Source organism: Semicossyphus pulcher, unplaced genomic scaffold, assembly GCF_022749685.1.
Source record: "Semicossyphus pulcher isolate SPU_LCO1_2020_fin unplaced genomic scaffold, fSemPul1.0.p SCAF_15, whole genome shotgun sequence".
Classification (NCBI taxonomy): domain Eukaryota; kingdom Metazoa; phylum Chordata; class Actinopteri; order Labriformes; family Labridae; genus Semicossyphus; species Semicossyphus pulcher.
In genome coordinates this window covers 10203357-10218549 of record NW_027211659.1, presented here as the reverse complement: position 1 = coordinate 10218549, position 15193 = coordinate 10203357, and the positions used below count along the sequence as shown (strand labels likewise).

The window sequence follows — 15193 nt, the reverse complement described above, 5'->3', positions numbered from 1 at the left end:
CAGGGAACCGATATCTGGACGGTTTTCTGCATCAAATCAAATCTGAATTACTTTAAGTAGCACGCACTCAGAGCTATCAGATACAGAGTGTGTCGTGTGGAGATGATAAGCACGGCTTTATGCAATACTTACCTTCAGGTTTTTCAGACACTGTTAAATTCCACTTTATAGTCCATATACCAGATGAATCAGCTAAAGTACATGTATAGACACCTGCATCATCATGTTGAGCATTAGAAATATTCAGTGTTGAAGGTAAGTTTACGTCTATTCTGAATCTGTCAGAGGTGAAATTTGAAAAAGTCTCATTGCGTGAGATTGAATGAGTAAAATGAAATCTGTCTTTGCTCCAGCTGATTTGTGTCAGATTTGTTGTGGATTTGTTGCAAGTGAACATGACAGGCTCTCCCAGGGAAGCCAGTTTATGACTGTCGTCAACTGGCAGATTCCCTACAACTGAATGAAACAATCAATTAATATAAAACAAAATCTGTACTTAAACTTTAAAGAAACGAATGCTAAAATATCTCCACTGTACCTGCAAAGACTTGACACATAAACAGTAGTTGAATGAAGAGCAGAGCAGCTGGGTTCAGGAGGAACATGGTGACCATCACACAGACACTGGCAGACTGAACGTTCATCATCAGCCTGAAATATAATTGTGGAGGTGGCTCAGAGAAGAGGAAGTGGTTAGTTGTTTTTCAGTTTCTCAAACCTAAAGTTTGTGTGACAAACTGCTGAATCTATCCATTAGATGTGCAATGTTCAATTGCAGGAAAACCACTTGCGAATGCTGAACCTGTTTGTGACCAAAAGTGTGAACAAGGATGTAAGTCATGTGGGAAACAAACCTATCTATCTATCTATCTATCTATCTATCTATCTATCTATCTACCTATCACACTCTGCAATGTTCAGCTGCAGGACAATAAATCCTGTGCATGCTGAACCTGTTTTACCCACAAAGTGACCAAAGTATGTGTAAACTGCTCAGCTTTAGAAGCACAATAACCACATCCTAAACTCCCACATTTACACCACCAAGAGGAGTCAACAGTGTCTACAAAGAGCTGTTTTCTCACGGTTTCATGAGGGAATAAAATGTGATACTGTTAAAGGAATCAATTCTGTTAACATTTACAAATGTGCCTCTCATTCTCTCTGAATAGATTTTCACAGGATGCACCACAGAACGCCACAGGAAGTAATTTCTGCCTGTTGCCATCAAACTCTACAACTCCTTTTAACTTTATTCTGGTCATTTTAAATCACCATAGATCCATTTCTGAGCATTTATTCTTTGTCTCTTATATTATTGCATGCAATGCATATATTTGACATTTTTTCTTACTTCTATTTTATACCATATATTTCTCTATACTTTAGATATGGATAGATAACCCTTATAGTGAATGCACTGGTTTTAATGAGCTATCAGTGTTCCTCTCCTCCGGTTGGCTTCCCACAAAGCAACTGCTTTGAGATGAATAAATAGAGGCGAGTGCCCCTCATATTTGTCCATGTCACTGTTAGCTTTTAGCTTATAGCCTTTGAATGTCTCGTCGTCTCAGTAGGCAGCGTAGATCGAGTTGAGCCTCTCCATGTACTGACTCCTTCGCTTGTTGTTTGTCCTCCTCTCTGCGCCACTCTGCGTCTGCGGGAGCTGATTCTGTTTAGACAGAAATGTAAATGAAGTTCACTGCTCGCTCGGAGACAAAAAACCTGACAAAGGTTTAAAGATGACAAAGCTCTACTGACCTCTGCTGCTGCTGACTCCAGGTGAATCTGCTCCTGGTTTGGTGTTTTGGCCCTCATTCTTCTGCAGAGAGAAGAAGACGTTATGACACTCCACTACTGAGCACGTTTCAGGTGTTACAGATTGAGTTCCCTACTTTTATAACTCTTCTGTTGTGCTTCAATGTAACTGAACTGGATGCATAAATGCACGTTTTAAAACCTGTACATATCAAGCTAAATGAACCACATGGCTAGAGACCACATGAGTCTGAAAGTTTCATATGTTTGTAACTTGTGTTGCAACAAAGTGACAGTTTAAATACGCAGCGACACAATATCTGTGAATGAGCTCGGCACTCAAATATAGTAAACTTAAAACTATAGAGAGTAGTACTCACCTGCAGAGGCAGACGACTGAAACGATGCCCAGCAGAAACAATCCAATTACAGATGTGAGTATGTATACAAAATACCACAGGGAACCGATATCTGCACCGATTTCTGCATCAAATCAGATCTGAATTACTTTAAGTAGCACGCACTCAGAGCTATCAGATACACTGTGTGTCGTGTGGAGAGAATAAGCACGGCTTTATGCAATACTTACCTTCAGGTTTTTCAGACACTGTTAAATTCCACTTTATAGTCCATAGACCAGATGAATCAGCTAAAGCACATGTATAGACAACTGCATCATCATGTTGAGCATTAAAAATATTCAGTGTTGAAGGTAAGTTTACGTCTATTCTGAATCTGTCAGAGGTGAAATTTGAAAAAGTCTCATTGCGTGAGATTGAATGAGTAAAACGAAATCTGTCTTTGCTCCAGTGGATTTGTGTCAGATTTGTTGTGGATTTGTTGCAAGTGAACATGACAGACGCTCCCAGGGAAGCCAGTTTATGACTGTCGTCAACTGTCAGATTCCCTACAACTGAATGAAACAATCAATTAATATAAAACAAAATCTGTAATTAAACTTTAAAGAAAAGAATGCTAAAATATCTCCACTGTACCTGCAAAGACTTGACACGTAAACAGTAGTTGAATGAAGAGCAGAGCTGCTGGGTTCAGGAGGAACATGGTGACCATCACACAGACACTGGCAGACTGAAAGTTCATCATCAGCCTTGAAGTATTATTGTGGCGGTGGCTCAGAGAAGAGGAAGTGGTTAGTTATTTTTCAGTTTCTCAAACCTAAAGTTAGTGTGAAGTTAGTGCAATTTTTGAAAGCAAGAATGTAAGTCACGTAGGAAACAAACTGATCCATCTATCTATCAATCTATCTATCTATCTATCTATCTATCTATCTATCTATCAATCTATCTATCTATCTATCTATCTATCTATCTATCACACTCTGCAATGTTCAGCTGCAGGACAATAACTCCTGTGCATGCTGAACCTGTTTTACCCACAAAGTGACCAAAGTATGTGTAAACTTCTCAGCTTTAGAAGCACAATAACAACATCCTAAACTCCCACATTTACACCACCAAGAGGAGTCAACAGTGTGTACAATGAGCTGTTTTCTCACGGTTTCATGAGGGAATAAAATGTGATACTGTTAAAGGAATCAATTCTGTTTACATTTACAAATGTGCCTCTCATTCTCTCTGAATAGATTATCACAGGATGCACCACAGAACGCCACTGGAAGTCATTTCTGCCTGTTGCCATCAAACTCTACAACTCCTTTTAACTTTATTCTTGTCATTTTAAATCACCATAGATCCATTTCTGAGCATTTATTCTTTGTCTCTTATATTATTGCATGCAATGCATATATTTGACATTTTTTCTTACTTCTATTTTATACCATATATTTCTCTATACTTTAGATATGGATAGATAGGGAATTTCCCCCAGGGGATCAATAAAGTGTTTCTGATTCTGATGTTTCCCATGCTGGCATATAGTGCCAAACAAAGTATAAACTATTCACCAAAAAAAGTGCTGTGATGATTCTGCTTTGGTGTTGGTTTTGTTGTATTGTTTGTGTCTTTTCTCTCTTCTCCTCCCCTTTCTGTTCTCCTTCTACTGCAGGAGGTTCACATGTGTGGCAGGGGGTGCGGCTGGCTCCTGCAGCAGCAGACGAGACGCACCAGTTTCCACTCAGCTCGTCTACCCGCCTATATAAGCCTGGTTTTCACTCCACTACTCTGCCAGATAATCCCGGGTTGCTCGGAAGTGCTTGCTGTACTTTCTGTGGATACATTTCTAGTAGCAATTCTGCTGCCAGTTTTTGCAGTGCTTCTTTTGGTTGTATATTTTGTACATACCTGTGTTTTTCCTGTGCTCAGGTGTCCTGTGTGCCTCGCTGCTTCGCCAGAGTTTTTTCCTCGTGCTCAGCCCTCATCGGAGGGCGTTTTTTCGAGTCAGCCAGCTCCCCGCCTCCACTGCCTGCTCCTTAGTTGTTATTGTGTACAATAAACTCTTTTATACATACTTACCAGTGTCAGTCGTTGGGGTCCAAACCAAAGCAAAACCTAACAAGTGCTACACTTACGTAAATGTCACAAAAGCAAATAAGATTTCAGGGGAGCCCATACCACCCCTAGCCACCCCCTGATTATGCCCCTGGACACCGTCAAAGATGTCCCCCACTATAATTATTTAGAATAAAACCATACGCGACTCGTCTCAGGGCTGTACTTCATTGTTTTTATTAAATAAATGTCTTGTAGTTCAACCATTTAACCTCTAGGGGGCACAGAATCACAATTTAGGCCTGTTGAGTTGATTTGAGTTGACCTCGCTGAAATCACCACATAACACTGTTAGGCACATTCATTGGTGGCTCATAGTGCAGGACAGAAAGACATTCAACACAGCATATTATTAATAAAACCATCCTATACAAAACAGGAAAAGTGACAATTAACATCGCTTTACATAAAACATTACAAGCAATAACAAAAAACATAAACACAATGCAATATAAAAGACAATAAAAAAGGGATATGAATAGGAAAAAAATACAAAGTTGATAAAACAAAATAATAATAACATAAGGAAGAGGGGTACAAAAAAATAAGCAGAAATTATAATAAGTTCTGAAGTTCTTATTTTAAAGAACTGAGATTGCAAATTTGTTGCTTAAGTGGTGCACAAAAAAATGAGGCCTTCATTCCTCTGGCTGGATTCATTTTTTTCCATCATAATTTCTCTCTTGATCTTTCCAACACCTCTCGTGTTTCTTATTCAGCTTTAATCTGACCTTCAAGCTTGTCAGGCCAAAAACTGAACTGAGCCCCTCCAAGTACTGACTCCTCTATTCTGTATTCCACACAGCTCCGGGGTTGAGGAGGAGACACCTGTAAGGGCAGAAAGTTAAATAAACTCCAAGAAGGAAATGCTTTGAGAGATGTTAGAGTGTTTAAGTTCGAGTAAAGATAAAATTCTTCAGACCTCCTCCAAAAACTGAACATGATACAGGACACAGCTCAGGGTTCTGCTCCTCATTAAGTCCTGGTTTCCGGTTCGGGTCTTGCTTTGTCTGCAGGGATAAAATCATAACAAATTATATAACCCCATTTTACCTTTTTAGTATCCAAACACATGAATATGACAGACAGAGAGCTGGAAACTGTTTTGGATGACGGGTGGCATGGGAGCAGTGGCAGAGGAAGCAGTGGCAGAGGAAGCACTCAGATCCTTAACTTAACTAGAAGTAACAAATAAACGTTATCATGTAAAAATACTCAATACATTCCAAGTAAAAGTATTTAATGTTAAACCCGTCTTGAGGAAATATAAAGGAGATTATCAGCAAAATCAACCAAAGTAATTAATGTAATCTTCCAATATGTTTTTCAATGATTGATAATCCGTGTGAATAGTTAAAAAAATACCCAACACAACTTTGGAGTTGCCACAGAATTTTCTAGTCCCCTCATTGATTAATCATCATGAGGTATTACTATTACATTGTTCATACTGATCTATCAGTGTAAAGGACATTTCACCGTTAAGCTGGTTGAGATGGTGCTGATTTGGAGTACATGTAATACATTTGGTTTAGGTGGTTTCCGATGTAGGGGTCAGACCGCTGTAAGGATCATGAAATACCTCTGAGGGTCTGTGAGAAGATTCTAAAGGTTAGCTAACATAATGTCAACATAATGCTAACATAATGTTAGCTAAGTATGTTAACCATAGACTGTATGAAAAGATGGACGACATGACAGCTCCCTAAAAGCGAAGCCAAAACATCTCCAGCACCTCCTGCTGACTGGCTGCAGTACAGGTCATAAAGCCCACCTCCATGTTAACAGATGCGACAGATGAGTCAAACTATAAAATCAAAATACACGCCAAATACATTTTTCTTAAACATGGTTTCTGTCATAATAGTTAGTTCTTATCATGCTGATTTACGTCCAAGTGTTCATTTTTCTGACCAGTTTATTTTTAAATAGCAATTTGATGCTGTAAAAAGGATGATTGACAGCTCTGTTGACAAATACGGCTCCTGCAGCTGATCTGTTCCGGATTAGCCGAGTAGAGTAGTTAGGAAATGTAACTAAAACAATCACTACAGTCACTGAAGTTTCTATATCTGTGAACGTTTGCTTCAGACCAGCACAAAGAAGCTGTTCTGTTGTTAAAATACGCCGGCGTGAAGGACCTTTGCTGTTTTCTTCGGTAAGTTAAGTGTTTGTTTTGGTTAGCGGAAGTGGCTACGGCGAAGATGGCAGCGCCTATCACGGGGGCTATTTTGGCATCAATTTGGTACAGTGAGAGCAGATGGAGATGCGTCGTCCATCTATATATACAGTCATTGATGTTGACTAAGTATTTTTTCAAAGCTAACTTTATGTTAACAAGGAATTTAAATATCAAACTGTGGTATTAGCTTTCAGCTACTTTCAAGCTCCCAGTGATGTTTTCTAGTAAGTGGCTGGATGCTAACGTTAGCTGTTGCCTTTCCCTAGCTAATGGGTAACCCAATATGTGGTTTTATCTTAAATTATGACCAGATTTTACTCCAAACTTTCACAGTTCATTGTCTTTTCAGTTGCTGATCAAGCTGTAATCTATACTAACAACATATGACACAGAGCAGTATGACATTACAGCATTTTAGCTAGAATGACATCAGAGGAAAATGGGCTGCTGTAGAATATGTTCAACAATATTACTGTTTGAAATAAAGTCATCAATTTATTGAACACTTGGAGTCCTACATTAAGACGTCAGCTGCATCTTTTTTATTTTTAAACAACATATGTAATTTATATATACTATAAGATATAGGCGATGTAGAGATGCTAGAAAATGTAGAAATGTAAAATGCAACAAGCTCACTCTATAACGATTGATGCTGCAGGCTTGAGGAGGTCATTGTAGGCGAAAATAAAGTAAAGGCATGTGAATTTAGCAACATTTAGCACACACGGAACTAAAATAAAAGTATTACTCACGTGCAGATGCAGACAGCTGAAATGATGCCACACAGAAACAATCCAATTACAGATGTGAGTATGTATACAAAATACCACAGGGAACCGATATCTGGACGGTTTTCTGCATCAAATCAGATCTGAATTACTTTAAGTAGCACGCACTCAGAGCTATCAGATACAGAGTGTGTCGTATGGAGATGATAAGCACGGCTTTATGCAATACTTACCCTCAGGTTTTTCAGACACTGTTAAATTCCACTTTTTAGTCCATAGACCAGATGCATCATTTAAAGAACATGTATAGACACCTGCATCATCGTGTTGAGCATTAAACATATTCAGTGTTGAAGGTAAGTTTACGTCTATTCTGAATCTGTCAGAGGTGAAATTTGAAAAAGTCTCATTGCGTGAGATTGAATGAAGAAAAAGAAATCTGTCTTTGCTCCAGCGGATTTGTGTCGGACTTGCTGTGGATTTGTTGCAAGTGAACATGACAGACGCTCCCAGGGAAGCCAGTTTATGACTGTCGTCAACTGGCAGATTCCCTACAACTGAATGAAACAATCAATTAATATAAAACAAAATCTGTAATTAAACTTTAAAGAAACGAATGCTAAAATATCTCCACTGTACCTGCAAAGACTTGACACGTAAACAGTAGTTGAATGAAGAGCAGAGCAGCTGGGTTCAGGAGGAACATGGTGACCATCACACAGACACTGGCAGACTGAACGTTCAGCATCAGCCTTGAAGTAAAATTGTGGAGGTGGCTCAGAGAAGAGGAAGTGGTTGGTTGTTTTTCAGTTTCTCAAACCTAAAGTTTGTGTGACAAACTGCTGAATCTATCCATTAGATGTGCAATGTTCAATTGCAGGAAAACCACTTCTGCGAATGCTGAACCTGTTTGTGACCAAAAGTGTGAACAAGGATGTAAGTCATGTGGGAAACAAACCTATCTATGTATCTATCTATCTATCTATCTATCTACCTATCACACTCTGCAATGTTCAGCTGCAGGACAATAAATCCTGTGCATGCTGAACCTGTTTTACCCACAAAGTGACCAAAGTATGTGTAAACTTCTCAGCTTTAGAAGCACAATAACAACATCCTAAACTCCCACATTTACACCACCAAGAGGAGTCAACAGTGTCTACAAAGAGCTGTTTTCTCAGGGTTTCATGAGGGAATAAAATGTGATACTGTTAAAGGAATCAATCCTGTTTACATTTACAAATGTGCCTCTCATTCTCTCTGAATAGATTTTCACAGGATGCACCACAGAACGCCACAGGAAGTAATTTCTGCCTGTTGCCATCAAACTCTACAACTCCTTTTAACTTTATTCTGGTCATTTTAAATCACCATAGATCCATTTCTGAGCATTTATTCTTTGTCTCTTATATTATTGCATGCAATGCATATATTTGACATTTTTTCTTACTTCTATTTTATACCATATATTTCTCTATACTTTAGATATGGATAGATAACCCTTATAGTGAATGCACTGGTTTTAATGAGCTATCAGTGTTCCTCTCCTCCGGTTGGCTTCCCACAAAGCAACTGCTTTGAGATGAATAAATAGAGGCGAGTGCCCCTCATATTTGTCCATGTCACTGTTAGCTTTTAGCTTATAGCCTTTGAATGTCTCGTCGTCTCAGTAGGCAGCGTAGATCGAGTTGAGCCTCTCCATGTACTGACTCCTTCGCTTGTTGTTTGTCCTCCTCTCTGCGCCACTCTGCGTCTGCGGGAGCTGATTCTGTTTAGACAGAAATGTAAATGAAGTTCACTGCTCGCTCGGAGACAAAAAACCTGACAAAGGTTTAAAGATGACAAAGCTCTACTGACCTCTGCTGCTGCTGACTCCAGGTGAATCTGCTCCTGGTTTGGTGTTTTGGCCCTCATTCTTCTGCAGAGAGAAGAAGACGTTATGACACTCCACTACTGAGCACGTTTCAGGTGTTACAGATTGAGTTCCCTACTTTTATAACTCTTCTGTTGTGCTTCAATGTAACTGAACTGGATGCATAAATGCACGTTTTAAAACCTGTACATATCAAGCTAAATGAACCACATGGCTAGAGACCACATGAGTCTGAAAGTTTCATATGTTTGTAACTTGTGTTGCAACAAAGTGACAGTTTAAATACGCAGCGACACAATATCTGTGAATGAGCTCGGCACTCAAATATAGTAAACTTAAAACTATAGAGAGTAGTACTCACCTGCAGAGGCAGACGACTGAAACGATGCCCAGCAGAAACAATCCAATTACAGATGTGAGTATGTATACAAAATACCACAGGGAACCGATATCTGCACCGATTTCTGCATCAAATCAGATCTGAATTACTTTAAGTAGCACGCACTCAGAGCTATCAGATACACTGTGTGTCGTGTGGAGAGAATAAGCACGGCTTTATGCAATACTTACCTTCAGGTTTTTCAGACACTGTTAAATTCCACTTTATAGTCCATAGACCAGATGAATCAGCTAAAGCACATGTATAGACACCTGCATCATCATGTTGAGCATTAAAAATATTCAGTGTTGAAGGTAAGTTTACGTCTATTCTGAATCTGTCAGAGGTGAAATTTGAAAAAGTCTCATTGCGTGAGATTGAATGAGTAAAACGAAATCTGTCTTTGCTCCAGTGGATTTGTGTCAGATTTGTTGTGGATTTGTTGCAAGTGAACATGACAGACGCTCCCAGGGAAGCCAGTTTATGACTGTCGTCAACTGTCAGATTCCCTACAACTGAATGAAACAATCAATTAATATAAAACAAAATCTGTAATTAAACTTTAAAGAAAAGAATGCTAAAATATCTCCACTGTACCTGCAAAGACTTGACACGTAAACAGTAGTTGAATGAAGAGCAGAGCTGCTGGGTTCAGGAGGAACATGGTGACCATCACACAGACACTGGCAGACTGAAAGTTCATCATCAGCCTTGAAGTATTATTGTGGCGGTGGCTCAGAGAAGAGGAAGTGGTTAGTTATTTTTCAGTTTCTCAAACCTAAAGTTAGTGTGAAGTTAGTGCAATTTTTGAAAGCAAGAATGTAAGTCACGTAGGAAACAAACTGATCCATCTATCTATCAATCTATCTATCTATCTATCTATCAATCAATCAATCAATCAATCAATCAATCAATCAATCAATCTATCTATCTATCTATCTATCTATCTATCTATCTATCTATCTATCTATCACACTCTGCAATGTTCAGCTGCAGGACAATAACTCCTGTGCATGCTGAACCTGTTTTACCCACAAAGTGACCAAAGTATGTGTAAACTTCTCAGCTTTAGAAGCACAATAACAACATCCTAAACTCCCACATTTACACCACCAAGAGGAGTCAACAGTGTCTACAATGAGCTGTTTTCTCACGGTTTCATGAGGGAATAAAATGTGATACTGTTAAAGGAATCAATTCTGTTTACATTTACAAATGTGCCTCTCATTCTCTCTGAATAGATTATCACAGGATGCACCACAGAACGCCACTGGAAGTCATTTCTGCCTGTTGCCATCAAACTCTACAACTCCTTTTAACTTTATTCTTGTCATTTTAAATCACCATAGATCCATTTCTGAGCATTTATTCTTTGTCTCTTATATTATTGCATGCAATGCATATATTTGACATTTTTTCTTACTTCTATTTTATACCATATATTTCTCTATACTTTAGATATGGATAGATAGGGAATTTCCCCCAGGGGATCAATAAAGTGTTTCTGATTCTGATGTTTCCCATGCTGGCATATAGTGCCAAACAAAGTATAAACTATTCACCAAAAAAAGTGCTGTGATGATTCTGCTTTGGTGTTGGTTTTGTTGCATCGTTTGTGTCTGTTCTCTCTTCTCCTCCCCTTTCTGTTCTCCTTCTACTGCAGGAGGTTCACGTGTGTGGCAGGGGGTGCGGCTGGCTCCTGCAGCAGCAGACGAGACACACCAGTTTCCACTCAGCTCGTCTACCCGCCTATATAAGCCTGGTTTTCACTCCACTACTCTGCCAGATAATCCCGTGTTGCTCGGAAGTGCTCGCTGTACTTTCTGTGGATGCATTTCTAGTAGCAATTTTGCTGCCACTTTTCGCAGTGCTTCTTTTGGTTGTATATTTTGTACATACCTGTGTTTTTCCCCGTGCTCAGGTGTCCTGTGTGCCTCGCCAGAGTTTTTTCCTCGTGCTCAGCCCTCATCGGAGGGCGTTTTTTCGAGTCAGCCAGCTCCCCGCCTCCACTGCCTGCTCCTTAGTTGTTATTGTGTACAATAAACTCTTTCATACATACTTACCAGTGTCAGTCGTTGGGGTCCAAACCAAAGCAAAACCTAACAAGTGCTACACTTACGTAAATGTCACAAAAGCAAATAAGATTTCAGGGGAGCCCATACCACCCCTAGCCACCCCCTGATTATGCCCCTGGACATCGTCAAAGATGTCCCCCACTATAATTATTTAGAATAAAACCACACGCGACTCGTCTCAGGGCTGTACTTCATTGTTTTTATTAAATACATGTCTTGTAGTTCAACCATTTAACCTCTAGGGGGCACAGAATCACAATTTAGGCCTGTTGAGTTGATTTGAGTTGACCTCGCTGAAATCACCACATAACACTGTTAGGCACATTCATTGGTGGCTCATAGTGCAGGACAGAAAGACATTCAACACAGCATATTATTAATAAAACCATCCTATACAAAACAGGAAAAGTGACAATTAACATCGCTTTACATAAAACATTACAAGCAATAAGAAAAAACATAAACACAATGCAATATAAAAGACAATAAAAAAGGGATATGAATAGGAAAAAAATACAAAGTTGATAAAACAAAATAATAACATAAGGAAGAGGGGTACAAAAAAATAAGCAGAAATTATAATAAGTTCTGAAGTTCTTATTTTAAAGAACTGAGATTGCAAATTTGTTGCTTAAGTGGTGCACAAAAAAATGAGGCCTTCATTCCTCTGGCTGGATTCATTTTTTTCCATCATAATTTCTCTCTTGATCTTTCCAACACCTCTCGTGTTTCTTATTCAGCTTTAATCTGACCTTCAAGCTTGTCAGGCCAAAAACTGAACTGAGCCCCTCCAAGTACTGACTCCTCTATTCTGTATTCCACACAGCTCCGGGGTTGAGGAGGAGACACCTGTAAGGGCAGAAAGTTAAATAAACTCCAAGAAGGAAATGCTTTGAGAGATGTTAGAGTGTTTAAGTTCGAGTAAAGATAAAATTCTTCAGACCTCCTCCAAAAACTGAACATGATACAGGACACAGCTCAGGGTTCTGCTCCTCATTAAGTCCTGGTTTCCGGTTCGGGTCTTGCTTTGTCTGCAGGGATAAAATCATAACAAATGATATAACCCCATTTTACCTTTTTAGTATCCAAACACATGAATATGACAGACAGAGAGCTGGAAACTGTTTTGGATGACGGGTGGCATGGGAGCAGTGGCAGAGGAAGCAGTGGCAGAGGAAGCACTCAGATCCTTAACTTAACTAGAAGTAACAAATAAACGTTATCATGTAAAAATACTCAATACATTCCAAGTAAAAGTATTTAATGTTAAACCCGTCTTGAGGAAATATAAAGGAGATTATCAGCAAAATCAACCAAAGTAATTAATGTAATCTTCCAATATGTTTTTCAATGATTGATAATCCGTGTGAATAGTTAAAAAAATACCCAACACAACTTTGGAGTTGCCACAGAATTTTCTAGTCCCCTCATTGATTAATCATCATGAGGTATTACTATTACATTGTTCATACTGATCTATCAGTGTAAAGGACATTTCACCGTTAAGCTGGTTGAGATGGTGCTGATTTGGAGTACATGTAATACATTTGGTTTAGGTGGTTTCCGATGTAGGGGTCAGACCGCTGTAAGGATCATGAAATACCTCTGAGGGTCTGTGAGAAGATTCTAAAGGTTAGCTAACATAATGTCAACATAATGCTAACATAATGTTAGCTAAGTATGTTAACCATAGACTGTATGAAAAGATGGACGACATGACAGCTCCCTAAAAGCGAAGCCAAAACATCTCCAGCACCTCCTGCTGACTGGCTGCAGTACAGGTCATAAAGCCCACCTCCATGTTAACAGATGCGACAGATGAGTCAAACTATAAAATCAAAATACACGCCAAATACATTTTTCTTAAACATGGTTTCTGTCATAATAGTTAGTTCTTATCATGCTGATTTACGTCCAAGTGTTCATTTTTCTGACCAGTTTATTTTTAAATAGCAATTTGATGCTGTAAAAAGGATGATTGACAGCTCTGTTGACAAATACGGCTCCTGCAGCTGATCTGTTCCGGATTAGCCGAGTAGAGTAGTTAGGAAATGTAACTAAAACAATCACTACAGTCACTGAAGTTTCTATATCTGTGAACGTTTGCTTCAGACCAGCACAAAGAAGCTGTTCTGTTGTTAAAATACGCCGGCGTGCAGGACCTTTGCTGTTTTCTTCGGTAAGTTAAGTGTTTGTTTTGGTTAGCGGAAGTGGCTACGGCGAAGATGGCAGCGCCTATCACGGGGGCTATTTTGGCATCAATTTGGTACAGTGAGAGCAGATGGAGATGCGTCGTCCATCTATATATACAGTCATTGATGTTGACTAAGTATTTTTTCAAAGCTAACTTTATGTTAACAAGGAATTTAAATATCAAACTGTGGTATTAGCTTTCAGCTACTTTCAAGCTCCCAGTGATGTTTTCTAGTAAGTGGCTGGATGCTAACGTTAGCTGTTGCCTTTCCCTAGCTAATGGGTAACCCAATATGTGGTTTTATCTTAAATTATGACCAGATTTTACTCCAAACTTTCACAGTTCATTGTCTTTTCAGTTGCTGATCAAGCTGTAATCTATACTAACAACATATGACACAGAGCAGTATGACATTACAGCATTTTAGCTAGAATGACATCAGAGGAAAATGGGCTGCTGTAGAATATGTTCAACAATATTACTGTTTGAAATAAAGTCATCAATTTATTGAACACTTGGAGTCCTACATTAAGACGTCAGCTGCATCTTTTTTATTTTTAAACAACATATGTAATTTATATATACTATAAGATATAGGCGATGTAGAGATGCTAGAAAATGTAGAAATGTAAAATGCAACAAGCTCACTCTATAACGATTGATGCTGCAGGCTTGAGGAGGTCATTGTAGGCGAAAATAAAGTAAAGGCATGTGAATTTAGCAACATTTAGCACACACGGAACTAAAATAAAAGTATTACTCACGTGCAGATGCAGACAGCTGAAATGATGCCACACAGAAACAATCCAATTACAGATGTGAGTATGTATACAAAATACCACAGGGAACCGATATCTGGACGGTTTTCTGCATCAAATCAGATCTGAATTACTTTAAGTAGCACGCACTCAGAGCTATCAGATACAGAGTGTGTCGTATGGAGATGATAAGCACGGCTTTATGCAATACTTACCCTCAGGTTTTTCAGACACTGTTAAATTCCACTTTTTAGTCCATAGACCAGATGCATCATTTAAAGAACATGTATAGACACCTGCATCATCGTGTTGAGCATTAAACATATTCAGTGTTGAAGGTAAGTTTACGTCTATTCTGAATCTGTCAGAGGTGAAATTTGAAAAAGTCTCATTGCGTGAGATTGAATGAAGAAAAAGAAATCTGTCTTTGCTCCAGCGGATTTGTGTCGGACTTGCTGTGGATTTGTTGCAAGTGAACATGACAGACGCTCCCAGGGAAGCCAGTTTATGACTGTCGTCAACTGGCAGATTCCCTACAACTGAATGAAACAATCAATTAATATAAAACAAAATCTGTAATTAAACTTTAAAGAAACGAATGCTAAAATATCTCCACTGTACCTGCAAAGACTTGACACGTAAACAGTAGTTGAATGAAGAGCAGAGCAGCTGGGTTCAGGAGGAACATGGTGACCATCACACAGACACTGGCAGACTGAACGTTCAGCATCAGCCTTGAAGTATAATTGTGGAGGTGGCTCAGAGAACAGGAAGT

At 39.0% G+C, this 15193-nt stretch overlaps 1 protein-coding gene and 2 long non-coding RNA genes across 4 annotated transcripts; all 3 read right to left on the bottom strand.

The window, feature by feature from the left end:
• Positions 1-4382: 4382 nt before the first annotated feature.
• LOC138592716 (uncharacterized) lies at positions 4383-8044 on the bottom strand. The gene is made up of 5 exons (XR_011308223.1): positions 7779-8044; positions 7373-7696; positions 7164-7266; positions 5149-5236; positions 4383-5054 (listed from the first exon to the last, which is right to left on the bottom strand). It is a non-coding gene; the product is annotated as an uncharacterized lncRNA (long non-coding RNA).
• Positions 8045-8509: 465 nt separating this feature from the next.
• On the bottom strand, positions 8510-10089 carry LOC138592861 (uncharacterized). 2 transcript variants are annotated; one of them, XM_069663746.1, is made up of 5 exons: positions 9989-10089; positions 9583-9906; positions 9374-9476; positions 8997-9057; positions 8510-8907 (listed from the first exon to the last, which is right to left on the bottom strand). In XM_069663746.1, the coding sequence occupies exons 1-5, from the start codon at positions 10062-10064 to the stop codon at positions 8806-8808; spliced, it is 666 nt and encodes a 221-aa protein (XP_069519847.1). In that variant the 5' UTR covers positions 10065-10089; the 3' UTR covers positions 8510-8805. The 2 variants fall into 2 exon arrangements, with proteins under 2 accessions (XP_069519847.1, XP_069519848.1); XM_069663747.1 differs by lacking the exon at positions 9583-9906.
• A 1565-nt stretch (positions 10090-11654) lies between these two features.
• Positions 11655-15025, bottom strand: LOC138592012 (uncharacterized). Its single transcript, XR_011308204.1, has 4 exons — positions 14634-15025; positions 14425-14527; positions 12410-12497; positions 11655-12315 (listed from the first exon to the last, which is right to left on the bottom strand). It is a non-coding gene; the product is annotated as an uncharacterized lncRNA (long non-coding RNA).
• Between the last annotated feature and the right edge of the window lie 168 nt (positions 15026-15193).